General features: G+C 45.7%; 1 protein-coding gene across 2 annotated transcripts; it reads left to right on the forward strand.

The window, feature by feature from the left end:
• Positions 1 to 1,128: 1,128 nt before the first annotated feature.
• On the forward strand, positions 1,129 to 15,790 carry LOC115776889 (histidine decarboxylase-like). 2 transcript variants are annotated; one of them, XM_030724703.1, is made up of 12 exons: positions 1,129 to 1,496; positions 12,049 to 12,221; positions 12,340 to 12,453; positions 12,540 to 12,662; positions 12,765 to 12,902; positions 12,986 to 13,129; positions 13,531 to 13,597; positions 13,701 to 13,863; positions 13,990 to 14,080; positions 14,159 to 14,257; positions 14,369 to 14,470; positions 14,757 to 15,790. In XM_030724703.1, the coding sequence occupies exons 2-12, from the start codon at positions 12,057 to 12,059 to the stop codon at positions 15,522 to 15,524; spliced, it is 1,974 nt and encodes a 657-aa protein (XP_030580563.1). In that variant the 5' UTR covers positions 1,129 to 1,496; positions 12,049 to 12,056; the 3' UTR covers positions 15,525 to 15,790. The 2 variants fall into 2 exon arrangements, with proteins under 2 accessions (XP_030580563.1, XP_030580553.1); XM_030724693.1 differs by lacking the exon at positions 1,129 to 1,496 and adding an exon at positions 11,812 to 11,919.
• Positions 15,791 to 15,999: the final 209 nt, after the last annotated feature.

The following is a 15,999-nucleotide window of genomic DNA, read 5'->3' on the forward strand; positions in this document are numbered from 1 at the left end:
CATGGGCCCCCCAAGTTCACCTAAATTGTTCATGAATTTTTTTTTTTATTTTTGTTAATCATGCCAATGTCCTAAAAGACAGAAGAAACTAGGGCTGGGTGATATAGTAATATCTCGATATTTTTTAGCTGAATGGCGATATACGATATACATATCTTGATATATTTTCTTCCCAAAAGGTATAAACAAAAAGGTACTTCAAAGTCAAAGTTACATGTGTCATAGCTCGTTGTGTGGCAGGCAGGATTCGACCCCAGGACGCAGACTCAGACAAAAATAGAACTTAAAGGTGGTTTTACTAAGAACACACAAGAAACCATAAACTCAGCTAGACAGGAGCCAGAACTAAATACAGAACAACAGTGCTGGGACACACACAGCCAGGGAACACTGAAGAAGACGCGACAAAGAACAGATATAAACTGAGGGCTTAAATACACAATAGGTAATCAGGGCAAGAGGAAACAGCAGGTAAAGCAAATAAAACTTATAACAGGGGAAGCAAAATTAAACAAAGCACAGGAAACACAAGACTGTCAAAATAAAACAGGAAGTGACTAAACAAGGAGCACGACACAGGGAAACAGAGACACAGACATGGGACAGAAACGCAGACTAGTCACAACACTGGGAATAAAACTCAATATGAAAACACAGAAGGTCAGGGGTGAGAAATTACTGAAAAATAAACTATTGGCATATTTAAATAATGCTCCTCAAATACATTGTTTTTTTCCCTCTATATAAAGACTCTCAGCTGTGCTATTAAAATGTAAATAGAAAAGATACAGAACAAAAATAGCAAAAGGCTGACTTATTCTTTACAAAGTTGTACATCCAGGTACTGTCACGAAACAGCTGCATGGCAGGCAGGAAGGAGGACCCCAATACAGGATGTGCCAAGCAAAGGTTAACTTAAAATCCACTTTATTTTCAAGACCGGACAGGATGGGACCAGTGGCAAAAGTGCAGACACAAAAACCAAAACACTTGACTTGAACAGTAGTGATGTGTCGTTCTGTGTCGAGGATTCGAAGCGTGTATCTGGTAATTGAGGGAGACTTTTGTGTATCGAGGCTTGTGTCGTGACGTGCGAAGCCTCGCAAGCCGGCCGTACCACGTGAGTGATTCAGGAAACGATTCATGGGTTTGGTGTGCAATTCGAAATATAACGGGCAGCGAAACGCAACAGACTCCCCCCCTCACAGATTGTGGTATTGGCCACTGTTGCGCGTTGGTTTGCAATCTATTTGAGCTTTTTGGTGATGAAACCAGCCAGAAAGAGTAGATTTTCCCTGTTTGGGAACATATTCAGCTGATCTGAGCCAGACCCTTGGGATGAATGGGACCTTTAGAGTGAGGCCCCGAATGCGCAGGCTGGGGCTGCGGTGCAGGGTACACGGCTGCTCCATTGGACAGCTGCGGCTACTTAGGGGATTGTCTTGGTGCAGGTGATGGAGATGGCATGGAAGCTGACACTAGGGGCCCTGACTGAGGTAAGACATAAGGACAGACACCAGAACACAGACGCAAGGGAGACAGGGATGAAGGAACAAGAAAACCACAAATGATAAAGCCAGATCTAAGAACAATGAAAACCAAAACAAACTAGGAAATAACACAGGGAAAATAAAACTAAACACAAAACGCTGGGCAGAGGGCCCAGGACCATGACAGCCTCTGAGCCAGCCAGACTCTGGCAGTCCTCACCAACTAAATGTTACATGAGATGGAGATTATTCATACAGTATAGTGAAAGCAGTACAGCCAAATAGGGTTGCAACTATCGATTCTTCCATTGACTGAGTGATCGGATTAGAAATACGTGTCTCATATTAACAGTTCATCTGTATTTTTTTAAATTCCATACTGCAGTTTTTTGCTGTGTGAAACAAACACCAGTGGATGCAGCAACTACAAAGTTCTCTTTTCTTGTTGGCACTTACTGATCAGGTGGTTGATGAAGGACCTCCAGCTGTTTCAAAGTAAAGGTTTTAACAGTGGTTACAGAAAAAAGCGCTGCTGCTTTGGACGCCAGAAAAACATTTCCTTTCACTCCATCTGAGCTCAACAGTAATGGCTCCGCCTTTTTTGCGCTTGCTGCGTGTGCACAAACTGCACATAAAACAGCTGCTGCTGTTGTTGAAAAACTGTTGAAAAACTACAATTAAAAGCAAAAAACGCTAACTAACTAAAACTGTATTGTGAGTTTAAAAAACTAACTGAAATTATAGATAAAATTACCTTCCTTTTCCTTTTTTGTTTGTCATTTTATTTAAAGTCCTTGTGGAGCGATCATTTTTCCACTCTCCGAGTTTAAGCTGGGAGTGCTGTGGGGCAGCTGTGTGCGCGTGTGCACAAGAAAGCGGGAGAGTCACTCTAACCCAGGGGTGGGCAACTCCAGGCCTCGAGGGCCGGTGTCCTGCAGGTTTTAGATGTGTTCCTGATCCAACACACCTGAATCACATATAGAAGTCATTAGCAGGACTCTGGAGAACTTGACTGCATACTGAGGAGGTAATTCAGCCATTTGATTCAGGTGTGTTGGATCAGGAACACATCTAAAACCTGCAGGACAGGGGCTCTCGAGGCCTGGAGTTGCCCACCCCTGCTCTAACCTGACATTCACCTCTGGAGAAATGTGACTACTCGTCAGGTTCACGCAGCCGCAACGTTGTGATTAACCTGTTCCGTCCTTGTGCGTTTCCGGCTACTTTATCAGTCAGAGAATGATAATCAGGACCAATAATCAAAGCATCAATATAAGGACTCACAAATGTCAGCAAATTCCTGGAGGGAGACTGCTGAAACTATCGGAATGGACGGAGGAATGAAGAAAGAGAAAAAACAGGGACAAATATGTTTACAGCCAAAAAACTGAGCACAGAGAACAAGGACCAAAAAACCCTTTGTGCCTCCCTCTGAAGCCTCCCCCTGTCTGCCTCAGTGCAGCTGCTGTACCATACTGTGATACAGTATGACAGAATGCTCTCGATGGACAAGTGGTAGAAGGTCTGCAACAGTCTAAGTTGTTCTTCCTGTGAACCCTCAGGAACTGTAGTCGCTGCTAAACCTTCTTGATAACAGCTGTGATGTTATCTGTCCAAGAGAGATCAGCAGAGATGAAAACACCAAGAAACCGGTGTGGACCCTTTCCACACACTGGCCATTGATGTAGAGGGGGGCTGGGTCAGGTTTGTGCTTCCTGAAGTCCAGGATGATTTCTTTGGTTTTCATGGTGTTCAGTGCCAGGTTGTTCTCTGAACACCAGGCTTCCAAGTTCAGGACCTTCTCCCTGTAGGCTGCCTCATCTCCCCTTGAGAGGAGTCCGACCACTATGGTGTCGTCAGTGAATTTGACAATGAGGTTGTTCCCTTTCAGTCGATTCACTCGGTACAGCACATATAGTATGGGATATCACGCCCCCGCGTGTCCTGCTGAAGATACCTCTATTCATGCCTCTAAGGCAAATGACCTGTGATGACATATGTGTGGCTCCGCCCGCACATATATAACACTGTCATCACAGTCATTCCTCAGTTCAATAGCTGCTCTTCACCGAGCCCAGCTGCACGGCGGGCATCCTAGTGTTGTACCTCATTCCTCTCCTTCAGGGAACAGAAGTTATAGACATAACTATTTGACGGCCCAGAATGTGAGTGGCTCTCAGCGACAGAAAACGAACACTGCACCATAACAGCAGAGAGTGAGACAGCTTTAACAGGGGAAGGGAACGTGTACCTCCCTGCCTGTTTATGTAAGAGACCACTGTCGAATTGTTTGTCCGGACCAAAACATGCTGGCCCATTAGAACTGGACAAAAATGCTTGAGCGCTAGAAAAGCGGCTAGCAGCTCTAAGTGATTGATGTGCAGCTTGCGCTGTAGTGCAGTCCAGACCCCTCTCACCAATGCACCGTCGCACAGAGCCCCCCACCCCCTCAGGGAGGCATCTGTGGACACCACCTTGCGAAACGACACCCTCCTGATCTGACAGCCCTGATGCAGCAGACCGGGCTCCTTCCAAGGGCGGATTGCTAACATGCAGGAAGCGGTTATCATCAGCGTCCTCCGCAGGTGGTGCACAGGCGGTGAGAGAGAGTCCATCCCTGGAAAGCTCTCACCCTTAACAGCCCGAGTGGCACTACGGCAATCATAGATGCCATCATGCCCAACAACCGTAAGATTGTTTGGAAACGCAGTCTGTGTCCCAACTAAAAGTGATCGAGGCAGCGGTGAAACGCGGCTACTCTGTGCTCTGACAGACATGCTCGGCCAGAGAGCGAGCATATTTCTAGTCCAAGGAAGGGGATCTGCTGGCTCAGGGTCAGCGAGCTTTTCTGAAAATTCACTGAGAAACCCAGTGCCTGAATGTGAGACAGTACCAGTGAGAGCTGCATCGCCGCCTGTTCTCTGGAGCCCGCTATGAGAGCCCAGTCGTCTAGATAGGCTAAAATGCGGACACCTCTCTCTCGGAGGGGAGGTAACGCTGCCTCGGCACATTTTGTGAAGGTGCGAGGAGCGAGAGACAGGCCGAAAGGCAGCAGCAGGTATTCGTAGGTTACGCCCTCAAATGCGAACCTCAGAAACTGCCTGTGATTTGGGTGTATAGCCACGTGAAAGGAGGCATCTGTTAGATCGATTGTCGTAAACCAATTGCCTGGGCTGACTGCATTCAGAAGCTGCATGAGTGTTAGCATCTTGAACTTGTAAGTTCGCAGGTATTTGTTCAAGGCTCGCAGGTCGAGAATAGGACGGAGCCCCCCCCCCCCCCCCCCCTTTCTTTGGAACAACAAAGTAGCGGCTGTACCAACCTTTGTCCGTCTCCGAAGCGGGGACCACTCGTATTGCTTTCTTTTGCAGCAGCGAGTCTATTTCCTCCCTTAGTATTGTCATTGCTTCGCTTCTTATGGTAGAGCTTATTATACCGCGGAAGCGAGGCGGCCTGGTCCGGAACTGTAACCGGTAACCTGTAGCAACAGTTTTCACCACCCATGGAGAGGGGGCGCAAGTGTGCCACTGAGGGAGGTGGGCCGCCAGTCGGCTTACCTGCAGCATTGTAGGTGAGGCGATGTCGCCCCCCAGTGTGTCTGCGGGGAAAGGCATGACCTGCCTGACACGGCTCATTTGGCCTGCAGGCTGAGGATTTGCACTTGTTTGCGAATATGCATTCTTTATTGATCGTAGTACAGGAACATGTACACTTATATGGTTTGCAAGAGGCACCTTTATTGGGGCATAACAATGAAATACAGGAGGAGCACTTGATGTGGTCACCTGAGCATTTAACCCAACCTGAACAGAACTTAAGCAGCACCCTTTGTGCGGCAACAGATGGGGGGAAGTGGCATCTCTCTGCCGCTGGAGCCCCTCTCTACTCAATTCCAGAGCTAGGAGGGCTGAGGATTCTTCCTCCTGGGACCCGAAGGTGGGCCTTTGCTCCAAGCTGACTGGCGTGGAACCCGACCCGGCAGCTGTATTCTCGCTGGTGGTGCCCCCCACAGCAGCTGTGGGCGCCGCTCTCTTTCCGGTGGGCAGAGAAACGGCGGGCCTGCGAGAGTTAGCTGCCAACTTGGGCTTCGCATCACGTCTGGGGATGATATCACGCAGAGCTTCCATCTGCTTCTTCCTCAGCTCGAATTTAGCTTGAATAGCTTCGAGTGATTGCCCAAATAATCCGGCAGCAGACACTGGTTCCTCTAGATAAATAGCCCTGTCCCTATCAGAGAGGGTCAGCCACAGGTGCCTCTGAGCCACTACTGTCGAAGCCATCCGTCTGCCCAGGGAGAGCACTGTGCAGCGTGACGCACAGAGAATGTAGTCTGTGGTGACTCTGACCTCATCGAGGAGAGGCACCAGTAGGCTGTCTGGGGGAACCAGTGAGTCGAGCTCCGCCAGGCACATTGCCTGGTATGTCTGGAGCATAGTAGTGGAGCTCATGGCGTGGGCAGCGCCTGCCTGAGCCCGATAAATCTTGTCCAGCTGAGACGCAGAAAATCTGCAGTGCTTGGATGGGAGAGTTGACGGGCCAGCCACACGATGGTTATGGGACGGGGCCAGATAAGCCACCAGGGATGGCTCCATCGGAGGTGGGTTACCTAAGCCAGCCTCCTTGGCGCTGTGAAGTTCCAGATACTGTCCAGTGACGTGGGTAGACAGTGGTTTGCTCCATGAAGCGGTCAGCTCGGAGACAAAATCTGGGAACATGGGAAGGTGGTTTCTGACCGTCGTAGGCTCGGGTGGGAGGAAAAACCCCGCGAACCGTGACGGTTTCTGAGTTGGCGGAGGAGAGGGCCAGTCCACCTGCGGCTTATCCGCTGCATGGTGAAATAGCAAAAAAAGAGACATGTCGTCTCGGCCGGCACAGCAGCAGCAGCGGCACACTGAGCCGACGACAGGCTCTCCTGTTCATCCTCCGACAAACCATGCAAATCCAGGTCGATGTCCAGCAGGTCCTCGTCATCCTGGCAAGCGACTAGCTCAGACTGAAGCTAGCCAGCGCTCTCGCATGGTTCTGGCTCACTTTCGGCTAACCCTTCAGTGTCCTCCATATGGTCTGCCCAGCTAAATGTGGGGACATCAGTTGGTTACTCCTCGCCTTCGGATCCAGGGAAAGCCGGGCTCACAGACTTGGACAGGAGGGGGTCATGCCGTGCGACAGCTGTCCTTCCCAGCACTTTTTCCACAAACGTTACCCGTCTCTCTAGGGTCGAGCGCCGGAGCTGGTGACAAAACGCACAGACATCAATGTTGCCAAGTCCGCTTATTATAAGCGTTTTTTTCTAAAGTCGCTTGCAAATCTCGTGAGTCGCGGGTTGCAGTTTTTTGGGCTTGTTTTTGAACGTGGAGTGGCTTATTTGGGCTTGACTTTCTTTCCAAGTGAAACTCCTTGAATATCTCTCGCAAAAGCAAAAGACGAGTGGTAGGTAGTTTGTCCCTTCCAAGCCCCCGTTTCATGTTTATCGCTCCTGCCTAAGTTGACCGGGCGCACACCCAAACAAACAGCCCAGAGTGAGGAGGCAGCGTAAGAATAAACTCCAGTAAATGGGGAAAATATAGAAAAAAATATATTTAATAAAGAGAGCCCACTTACAGAATGGATCCGAGCTCGGATGGGAGACAGTGGTACTAAAAGTGGGTGTGCACTAGATGCAATGCATAGGGGCGCCAAAACGATGCAACGGAATTATTTCTCTAGTCGCATTTTCTGTATTTAACAGCTGTGCATATGAAATGATCAGTAACAGAGGAACGGCGCTGATTAGGCACCCCCCCCCCAAAAAAAATGTCCGCATACACCTCTGAAAGTAGCTGCGGTCCTAATGGGAGATGTACCAAAGGCATTCCCCAGATTTTGCCAGTGTGAAATATGTGCTCACCATGCTGATTTAGTTCAACATGCTAATACAGAGAAACACACACGCACACACACACAAAAAACTGTGCACCCTTCTCTTCTATGAGGCTAAGAACCATGGGTTTCACTGCTCCAACACACAGTGAGACAAAACAAAGAAATAAGCTATACTGCTATAGACCTATACAGTAATCCCTCACTTATCGTGGGTGTTACGTTCCAGGACCACCCGCGATAAGTGAAAATCCGCGAAGTAGGGATGCTATATTTTTTTTAATACTTATACATTATTTTAGTAGTTATACACTATTTTAAGTTTTTATAAACCCTCCCCACACACTTATACACCAAATATATACATTACTGTACAACACGTACTACGCATGTGAAGAACGAGTACCGCAAAATCCCACAAAACAGCGAAAATACCGCAATAAATATTTTACACTAATATTGATTGAAAACCCGAGAAACAGCGAGTCCGCGAAAAGCGAACCGCGAAGTAGCAAGGGATTACTGTACTGTTTAAAAGTAGCCTCAGTTTCACACAATGTTGTGGGTTGCCAGTTGGGCTTCTTTTGGGCTTGTTTTCATAGAGTTGGTTGCTTGTTTCTGTCGCGAGATCTGGCAGACATCGGGCTCAGTCAACGCTCACCTAGCGTGGACAATCCCCAGGCAGATGGGGCACGCGTCGTGCTAGTCCTTGTCGTGCAGAGAGAAACCGCACCCCTGAGGACAGGGGCGAACAGAAGATTTCTGCTCTGCTTGCTTTGGTTTAGTATTCATGCTAAAACGCAAAGCAAAAATGTGAAAATGCAGTCCACACACGAACTGAGCAGTGGGGCTAACACCAACAGGGGCAGACAACAGAGCTAACTTGCAGCAGCTAGTTAGTTCGCCTCAGCAGAGGTGTTCTTAGCGAGGTGAAGAGCGTAAGAACTGAGGAATGACTGTGATGACAGTGTTATATATGTGCGGGCAGAGCCACATATATGTCATCACAGATCATTTGCCTTAGAGGCGTGAATAGAGGTGTCTTCAGCAGGCCACGCGAGGCCGTGATATCCCATACTATATGTGCTATACCGAGTGAATCGACTGAAGGGGAACTCTTCTTCTGTTGTTTTTATTTGTTGATTCATGAAAGCAATTTAAAAAAAGAGGTTCTCGTTGGGGAACCAGAGAATGTTTTGGCGGATTGTGCAATCGTCATTGAAGGGTCTTGTACTGTGTAAAGCAAGAAAAATAAAGGGAGTGCCACGTACAGAATACAGCAGTGTCCGCCTGATCTCTGGTTGCAACCTATCTGTCCTTCTACATATCCCCCTCCTACTTTGTGGAGAAAATGCTCTCTGCCACTTGTTCCAAATTTCGTCTAGTCGAGTCAGTTTCACGTCTCTCCCCCATTAGGTGTATTCCGGGGGGAGTTCATGTTTATTTCTGTATCATTTGTGTAAATAAAGCTTGTGAGTAAATTACACCCAATCCCGGAGTTCTGCATTTTGGGGTCCTCCTTCCTGCCTGCACAGTGGCGAGCCATGGCACAATATTGCTGTTATTAAATATATGTGATATTAAACTTTACCTTTGGTGTGTTGCATAAGTAATGCATAATCTCACCTATGTACTGGATGACAGTCAAATTACATTTTCTACAGTCATTCCAAAAGTTGGAGGCAGAGAACCTGCTTCTTAAGACAATGGTGATATTTGTAATCGGAGAGGCAGACTTCAGCAAATACACCATCTCATCAACTTTGCAAGCTGAACTTTAGGATTTTACAAACAACAAGTACAAACTGGTTCGTCTAGATAAATAGCCCTGTCCCTATCAGAGAGGGTCAGCCACAGGTGCCTCTGAGCCACTACTACACTAGTACAAACAATGGAGAACAGAGCCAAAGTGGATGTTGTTTGAGGTCATAAACATGTTGGTATAACCTGCAATAAACCCTGTGTAAATCTTCATTTGTGTGTGTGTGTGTGTGGGGGTTTCATGTGTTACCATTTTCTATAGCTCCACAAAATTCCATTAGAAAAGCAGCACTGTGGTACAGAGGTAGCTACACTATATTGCCAAAAGGATTTGCTTGTCTGCTTTCACATGCATATACACTTGATTGACATCCCATTCTTAATCCATAGGGTTTAATATGATGTTGGCCCACCCTCTGCAGCTATAACAGCTTCAACTCTTCTGGGTATCATGAGTGAGGCTGTGCAGGCCGGGTTGGACCCAAACGCAGGATGCAAGAGACTGAACTTAAAGTAAATTAATGCTGAAACTTCACCTCAAATGACTGGGATTGCTTTGCAGGGCATGCAGCTGTCGCCTGAGACAAGTGGGATTGCTTTGCAGGTTGCTCAAAAGACTCTGGTGGTGGCACTGGGGGGTGCAGGTTGCTCGAAAGACTCTAGAGATGGCTGACAAGATGCAGGTGACTTGAAATTTTGAAAACTTTTGGTATGACGGCTGTTGAGACGCTGAAGACTAAAGGCTAAAGGCGGCAAAGACACGACGGCTGACGATGCTGAAGGTGTGGCGGCTGAACACTAATGGTGCAGGTTGCGCTGACTGCACAGGATGCACAGACTGGAGCTGTGCGGGGCTTACATCCAACTCCACTGATGGCTGAAGCCAAAGCTGGAACACACAGTCTCTTGAAAAGCCAAAACAGTCTTTTCCGTAGCAGGTTCAAACACATCACACAAAATGTCTACTCTGTCAGCTTGGGAACATACTGAACCATTTCAGGAAAAGAGGGTTTTACTGAAAGACTAGTCTCTGAGAAAACCCCGGGCTTGGGGGGTACAAAGTCTGTGGGAGACCAAGAAGGTGTATGCAAACACACTTGAAAATATAGTCTGAATCCTTATTATAATCTGCCAGCTGGTAAACATAGTCATAAATTAGAAATTAAGAACAGTCGACTCTGGAACACAACAAAAAAAGTTATCAGCTCACAAACAGAACAAGATATGGCATTGCTAGTTGGTTCTGAACAAAAACAAAACATCTTCCTATTGATCATCAGTTCAGGGATCAAACTCTCCTCTTTTAAGTCCAACTCTGGCTCAGGAAAAAAAAAAGAATCTATCAAAAGAGGAGAACCCAGGATCTCCACAGGGTCATTCACCCTAGGATAATCTGCCAGCTCAGAAACAGAGAACAAAAAGTCCTTATTTTCTGGCATAGAAACATGAAACACAGTTATGCTCACGGTGGGATGTACACCAAAAAACCCACGCTGGCATATGCCAGCCGGAAGTCTCAAACTATGGCAAGGGCCGTCAATCACGGGAGCCCCAGGATTGTCAGATTCTTCTGGAGGGCAAGGCGGCATCACAGTGGAAGACTTGGGTGGTGTAATGACTGTATGTCTGAGAAAACTGGCAAAGGTCTACCATGTAGTTAAACCTGGTGCTGGTGGTGAATAATCCCTCCTTCATATAATGTTGAAAACGCAAAATACAAAAATCCTAAATCCCAGGTGCAAGGCAGAGCTGGAGACAACAACTCAACACCCAGGAGACCAGAGGGGAAAATCACAAAAAACTCTCACAGCTGGTGGGGAACACTGACGACGCAAAAAAGGACAGAGGACAATGCAGACACCTTATATTCACACTGGGTATCAAGACAAGAGGAAACATCTGGGGAGGACAGGTTGACTGAATGACACTAGTGAGACAGGAAAAGCAAAACAGAACACAACACAAAGGGAAGAGGAGACTTGACACAACACGGGGAATACAACTAGATATAGGGCACACAAGAAAAAGGACAATGACACAGAGGGACAAAAGACACTGGAACACAGAGACAACGGAAAGACAAGAATAACAAAGGAAAACGGGAACTCAATGCCAATAACTTTAACGAATAACATTATTCAGAAACTGTAACAAATTGAGAATCTGAACTGTAACCAAACAAGAACACCGAAGAACTTCAGCAAAAACAGAACTTCTAAACATCAAAACACAAGAACATTGGGCAAAAAGTCCAGGACCATGACACTGGGAAGGCTTTCCGCAAGGATTAGGAGTGTGTTTATGGGAATTTTTTGACCATTCTTTCAGAAGTGCATTTGTGAGGTGAGATACTGATATTGGACAAGAAGGCCTGGCTCACAGTCTTCACTCTAATTCATCCCAAAGGTGTTCTGTCAGGTTGATGTCAGGACTCTGTGCAGGCCAGTCAAGTTCTTCCACACCAAACTCACTCATCCATGTCTTTATGGACCTTGCTTTGTGCACTGGTGTGCAGTCATGTTGAAACAGGAAGGGACCATCCTCTTGGCTGCAGGAGGAAAGTAAATATTTAGTACAAATGTGAAATCAGTGAATGAAAAAATAATACATGAAGGACATTTGCTTGGTGGTTCAAATGAGTCACCAATTTGGGCGTGTTCTTCGTGACAGGATCTATATAGCTGTGAGATCTCTACTACCAAATACACAAAGCATTACTGCAATCACCTGTTACGTACAACAAAGTATCTCAAAGAAATTGAGCCTGCATTTTCTCTGAAAATGCAGGGTGAGGAATACAATCGCAGAGGTAATCATGGACTCATTTTGGCTACACTAGTTTTAATATTTTACTTCAAATGACAACAAGCGCACAATAAAGAAAATAAATATGAATGAGAATATCACTGCAGCTTTTACAGTGTCTCTTACTGATCAGGTAAGGAGATGGTGGACTACATCACAAAGTACCTGGGCTCCATCAGGGAGAGGAGGGTCATTCCAGATGTGAAACCAGGTTACATGAGGCAGCTTCTTCCTGAGACTGCGCCTACAGAGCCGGAGGACTGGGAGAATATCTTCAACGATATTGAGAAAGTCATCATGCCAGGGGTAAGTTCCAAGTGTCACAGGACATCCTAATTTGAATTCTTGCTTGCTCAGTTCACTGACACCACTATTGAATACATTTATGGCAATGAAGCAAGTGTTTTCTAATCTGTCTGTCCAGGTGGTTCACTGGCAGAGCCCTCACATGCATGCCTACTATCCCAACCTGACTTCATGGCCCTCTATGCTCGGGGACATGCTGGCAGATGCCATCAACTGTATTGGATTCACCTGGGTAAGCAAAAACCACAAAGACATCACATCAATCAATGACCATCGACTTCACTGATTTCCTGTTTGCCCTGTTGGTTTACTTTTTAGGCCTCCAGCCCAGCATGCACAGAGCTGGAAATGAATGTGATGGACTGGCTGTGTAAAGCACTGGAGCTCCCCTCCTTCTTTCTCCACCACCATCCTGACAGCAGAGGTGGAGGTATACTGCAGGTGTGTAACATTTTCATCTGTTTATGCTAGAGCCATAATCTTTACAGTCTTTTTGTAACTGGGGACTCAGTATGTGACTGAACTACCCGACTGTCCCATCAGAGCACAGTCAGTGAGAGTACACTGGTTGCTCTGCTGGCAGCCAGGAAAGACAAAATTCTGCAGCTGCGGGCTGAGCTTGACCAGGACGTGGACGACTCAGTCATAAATTCAAGGCTAGTGGCCTACGCTTCAGATCAGGTGAGTGTGACCACTGCTTGCACAACAGCTTCCTATTAACCTGATAAACTAAACCGTGAAGCTGATCAGATTTGCTTTTTTAGGCTCATTCCTCAGTTGAAAAGGCAGGACTGATCTCATTGGTGAAGATCAGGTTTCTGCCCACTGATGAGGAGTTCTCTCTGAGAGGAGACACTTTGAAACAAGCCATAGAAGAAGACAGGGCCAGAGGACTTTTTCCCTTCCTGGTATGTTTGAGACACTTCAACAGGACATTTCTGTGGATTACGTTGAGTCTTGTAGCTGAGATTGCATACTGGACAACATGTACAATGATACACCCAAATTTTTTAGTAGATCTGTTTTACAGTCAGTTTTCTAATGGTGATGTTCCGCTGCCAAATGGCAATTTCTTCATTTCAACCGATTAAAAAATAGTAAAACATAAAAAAAAATCTAATACAAAATACTTGACAAAAAATCTGAAAAGAAAAATAGCATAACTATGTGATCAGGGCAATAAAAGGTATTTTTTTGGACAATTCATGAGGCTAAAGGGAAGAAACAGTGCTATATTGTTTAAAAAGTACACAACAAACTGGAGTTACATGTCAGATCTCATCTGAAATCTTATTTCTCTCCTTTTCAGTTGTGTTCAACTCTGGGAACTACAGGAGTGTGTGCCTTCGATAAGCTATCGGAACTGGGACCAGTCTGTGTGTTTTTGAATTTGACTTCCAAATCATACTGTAGAAACAGGCATTTTTTTCTTTCCATAAATAATTTGAAGTCAGAACTCAAACTGAAACCTTTTCACAGGCGAGGAAGAAGGACTCTGGCTCCACGTTGATGCTGCGTATGCTGGCTCTGCTTACTTTTGTCCTGAGCTCCGTTGGTCCCTGAAGGGCATTGAATTTGCCCACTCTTTTGTTTTTAACCCTTCTAAGTGGATGATGGTCCATTTTGACTGCACAGCATTCTGGTGAGTTTGGATATTTAAGCCATATCTCAGCTCTTTCTCTCTCTGTGAAATCAGACCTAGAACTCACTGCAAATTTAAAATGAAGAATGCTTTTATGCTGGTAATTTGTTTTACCGTTGATTTCAGGGTAAAGGATAAATATAAGCTCCAGCAGACCTTCAGTGTTGATCCTGTTTACCTCAGACATGAAAACTCACAGGCAGCCACTGATTTTATGGTACATCATTATCATTTCTTTAACTAATTCAAAATCAGACTCATTTGAAGTGATAACATGACTTTTTTTTTTATTCAGCACTGGCAAATACCTCTCAGTCGACGCTTCCGTGCTCTGAAGCTTTGGTTTGTCATGCGCTCCTTCGGACTGAAAAACCTCCAAGCTCACATCAGACACGTAAGTGGCATTCTTTTAAAATATCAAATATTAGACTTTCATTAAACAAAGTGTATTTAATGTGAAGATTACAGCTCACTATACCTTCACAACTTTTTCTTTTTTTTTTAGGGGATTGAGATGGCAAAACTTTTGGAGTCTCACATTAAGAGCGACCCAAATTTTGAGGTTCCTGCAAAGAGACACCTTGGTCTGGTGGTCTTCTGCCTGAAAGTATGCAACTTGTATTTGGAATGTGCAGGAAACTATAAAAATGTTGAAATTATAGCTGTGTTGAGTAACAACTTTCACCAGCTAATCATTACTGAGATGTGTAAATGTCCCTCTTACACCTTGTTCAAAGGTGGTTTAGTTATATATTTAAATATGGGCAGCTAGTTAAAGAATACACAGGTGAAATGGCAAAGCAATAGCAGTGAACATAAAAACATAAAAACAGTTCAAACTTTGGCAAGGCGTGACTACAAATGCAACATTTTATGCCATCTTCTTTTTGTAGGGAGGGAACGCTTTGACCCAGGAGCTGCTGAGGAGACTGACTCGGTCAGGCACCATGTACCTCATCCCTGCAGATATTCATACCAAACGCATTATCCGGTTTACGGTGACCTCACAGCACACTACTGCAGATGACATCCTCAGGGACTGGAGCATTATCTCTAAAACAGCTTCCACTCTCCTGGCTGAGAGGCAGACTTTGAATTATGCAGACCAGCCACAGTCAGGAGAAGATGATGTAATAGGTGATGAAGAATACCAGGACTCTGTCTTTGACACTGAGTCTGATGAGACAGAGGATGATGTTGCCAGGTTGGAAAAAGCTCAAGTGGAGCTGTGGCTTGACAAGGCTTGGGATCGCTCTAGGAGACCAATGCGATCTCTTCGCTTCAACAGCGAGCCTCTGCCTTACACTTACATAGCACCACAGTGCGGCTGTGACTTTGAAACTAAGTCTAGAGTTTCCATAGGTGGTCTCCCTGTGCCTTCAACAACAGGATCTGGTCCTACAATTAAGATTACAGAGATGCCTTCAAATGTTCTGGGCAAACAGGTCCTGAAAAAGCTGACAAAACTCTACAGTGTTCCCAGATTCTGCAACCAGTGGGTGCAGTGTGGTCGGCACCAGCTGTGCTGCCCTCTGAAGGTTTCACCAGCAGCTCAAAAACACTTATCCCCCACCTGCAGAAGAGTGAACTGTATGTCTTCTAAATCCTGTAGCCAACAAAGCTCCCCCTACTACCCCACTGGAAACTCCCACTGCACCTAAACTCCTCTAATGAACTCCAAACCAGCACAAAGTCATTCACAACCACACAATAATTCAGCTATTAATTGTTAAGCAGTTTACCTCAGCACAGGCTGTGCTGGTGCTGAGCCACGACAGTCACCTCTTGACAAACCGATGATCTCCAAATTACAGTGGCAGTGATATGGGAATTCCTCATAAAAAAATGATATTATAAAGTATTTCAGACTGAACATGAGTTGAAATGTAATGAAATACCTTGTAAGTGTATATATCAATGATGCAAAGCTTGTTTGCCATGAATCAATATTATTCTGTTTGAGGCTCACAATTAAACAATAAAGCTGAACTAATTTAAAGCCTGAGTCTTCCCTCTGCAGTGTAGTAATTTTGCAGTTCAATTCAGCAGGACTTCGTTTTTCACATGGTGATATGGCTTTGCCCTCAAACTCCATGTTTTCCTTTAGTTTCAGTGCTGCCATTCTAATTCGTCCTT

This window comes from Archocentrus centrarchus, chromosome 3 (genome assembly GCF_007364275.1).
Source record: "Archocentrus centrarchus isolate MPI-CPG fArcCen1 chromosome 3, fArcCen1, whole genome shotgun sequence".
NCBI lineage: Eukaryota > Metazoa > Chordata > Actinopteri > Cichliformes > Cichlidae > Archocentrus > Archocentrus centrarchus.

What these genes read in the sequence shown, in the direction of transcription:
- LOC115776889 (XM_030724693.1), top strand. Translation starts at nt 11,892, where the DNA reads ATGCAGGGTGAGGAATACAATCGCAGAG. An exon ending in TGGCCTACGCTTCAGATCAG is followed by an intron (nt 12,903 to 12,985) that starts GTGAGTGTGACC and finishes TTGCTTTTTTAG; the next exon opens with GCTCATTCCTCAGTTGAAAA. An exon ending in AGGCAGCCACTGATTTTATG is followed by an intron (nt 14,081 to 14,158) that starts GTACATCATTAT and finishes TTTTTTATTCAG; the next exon opens with CACTGGCAAATACCTCTCAG.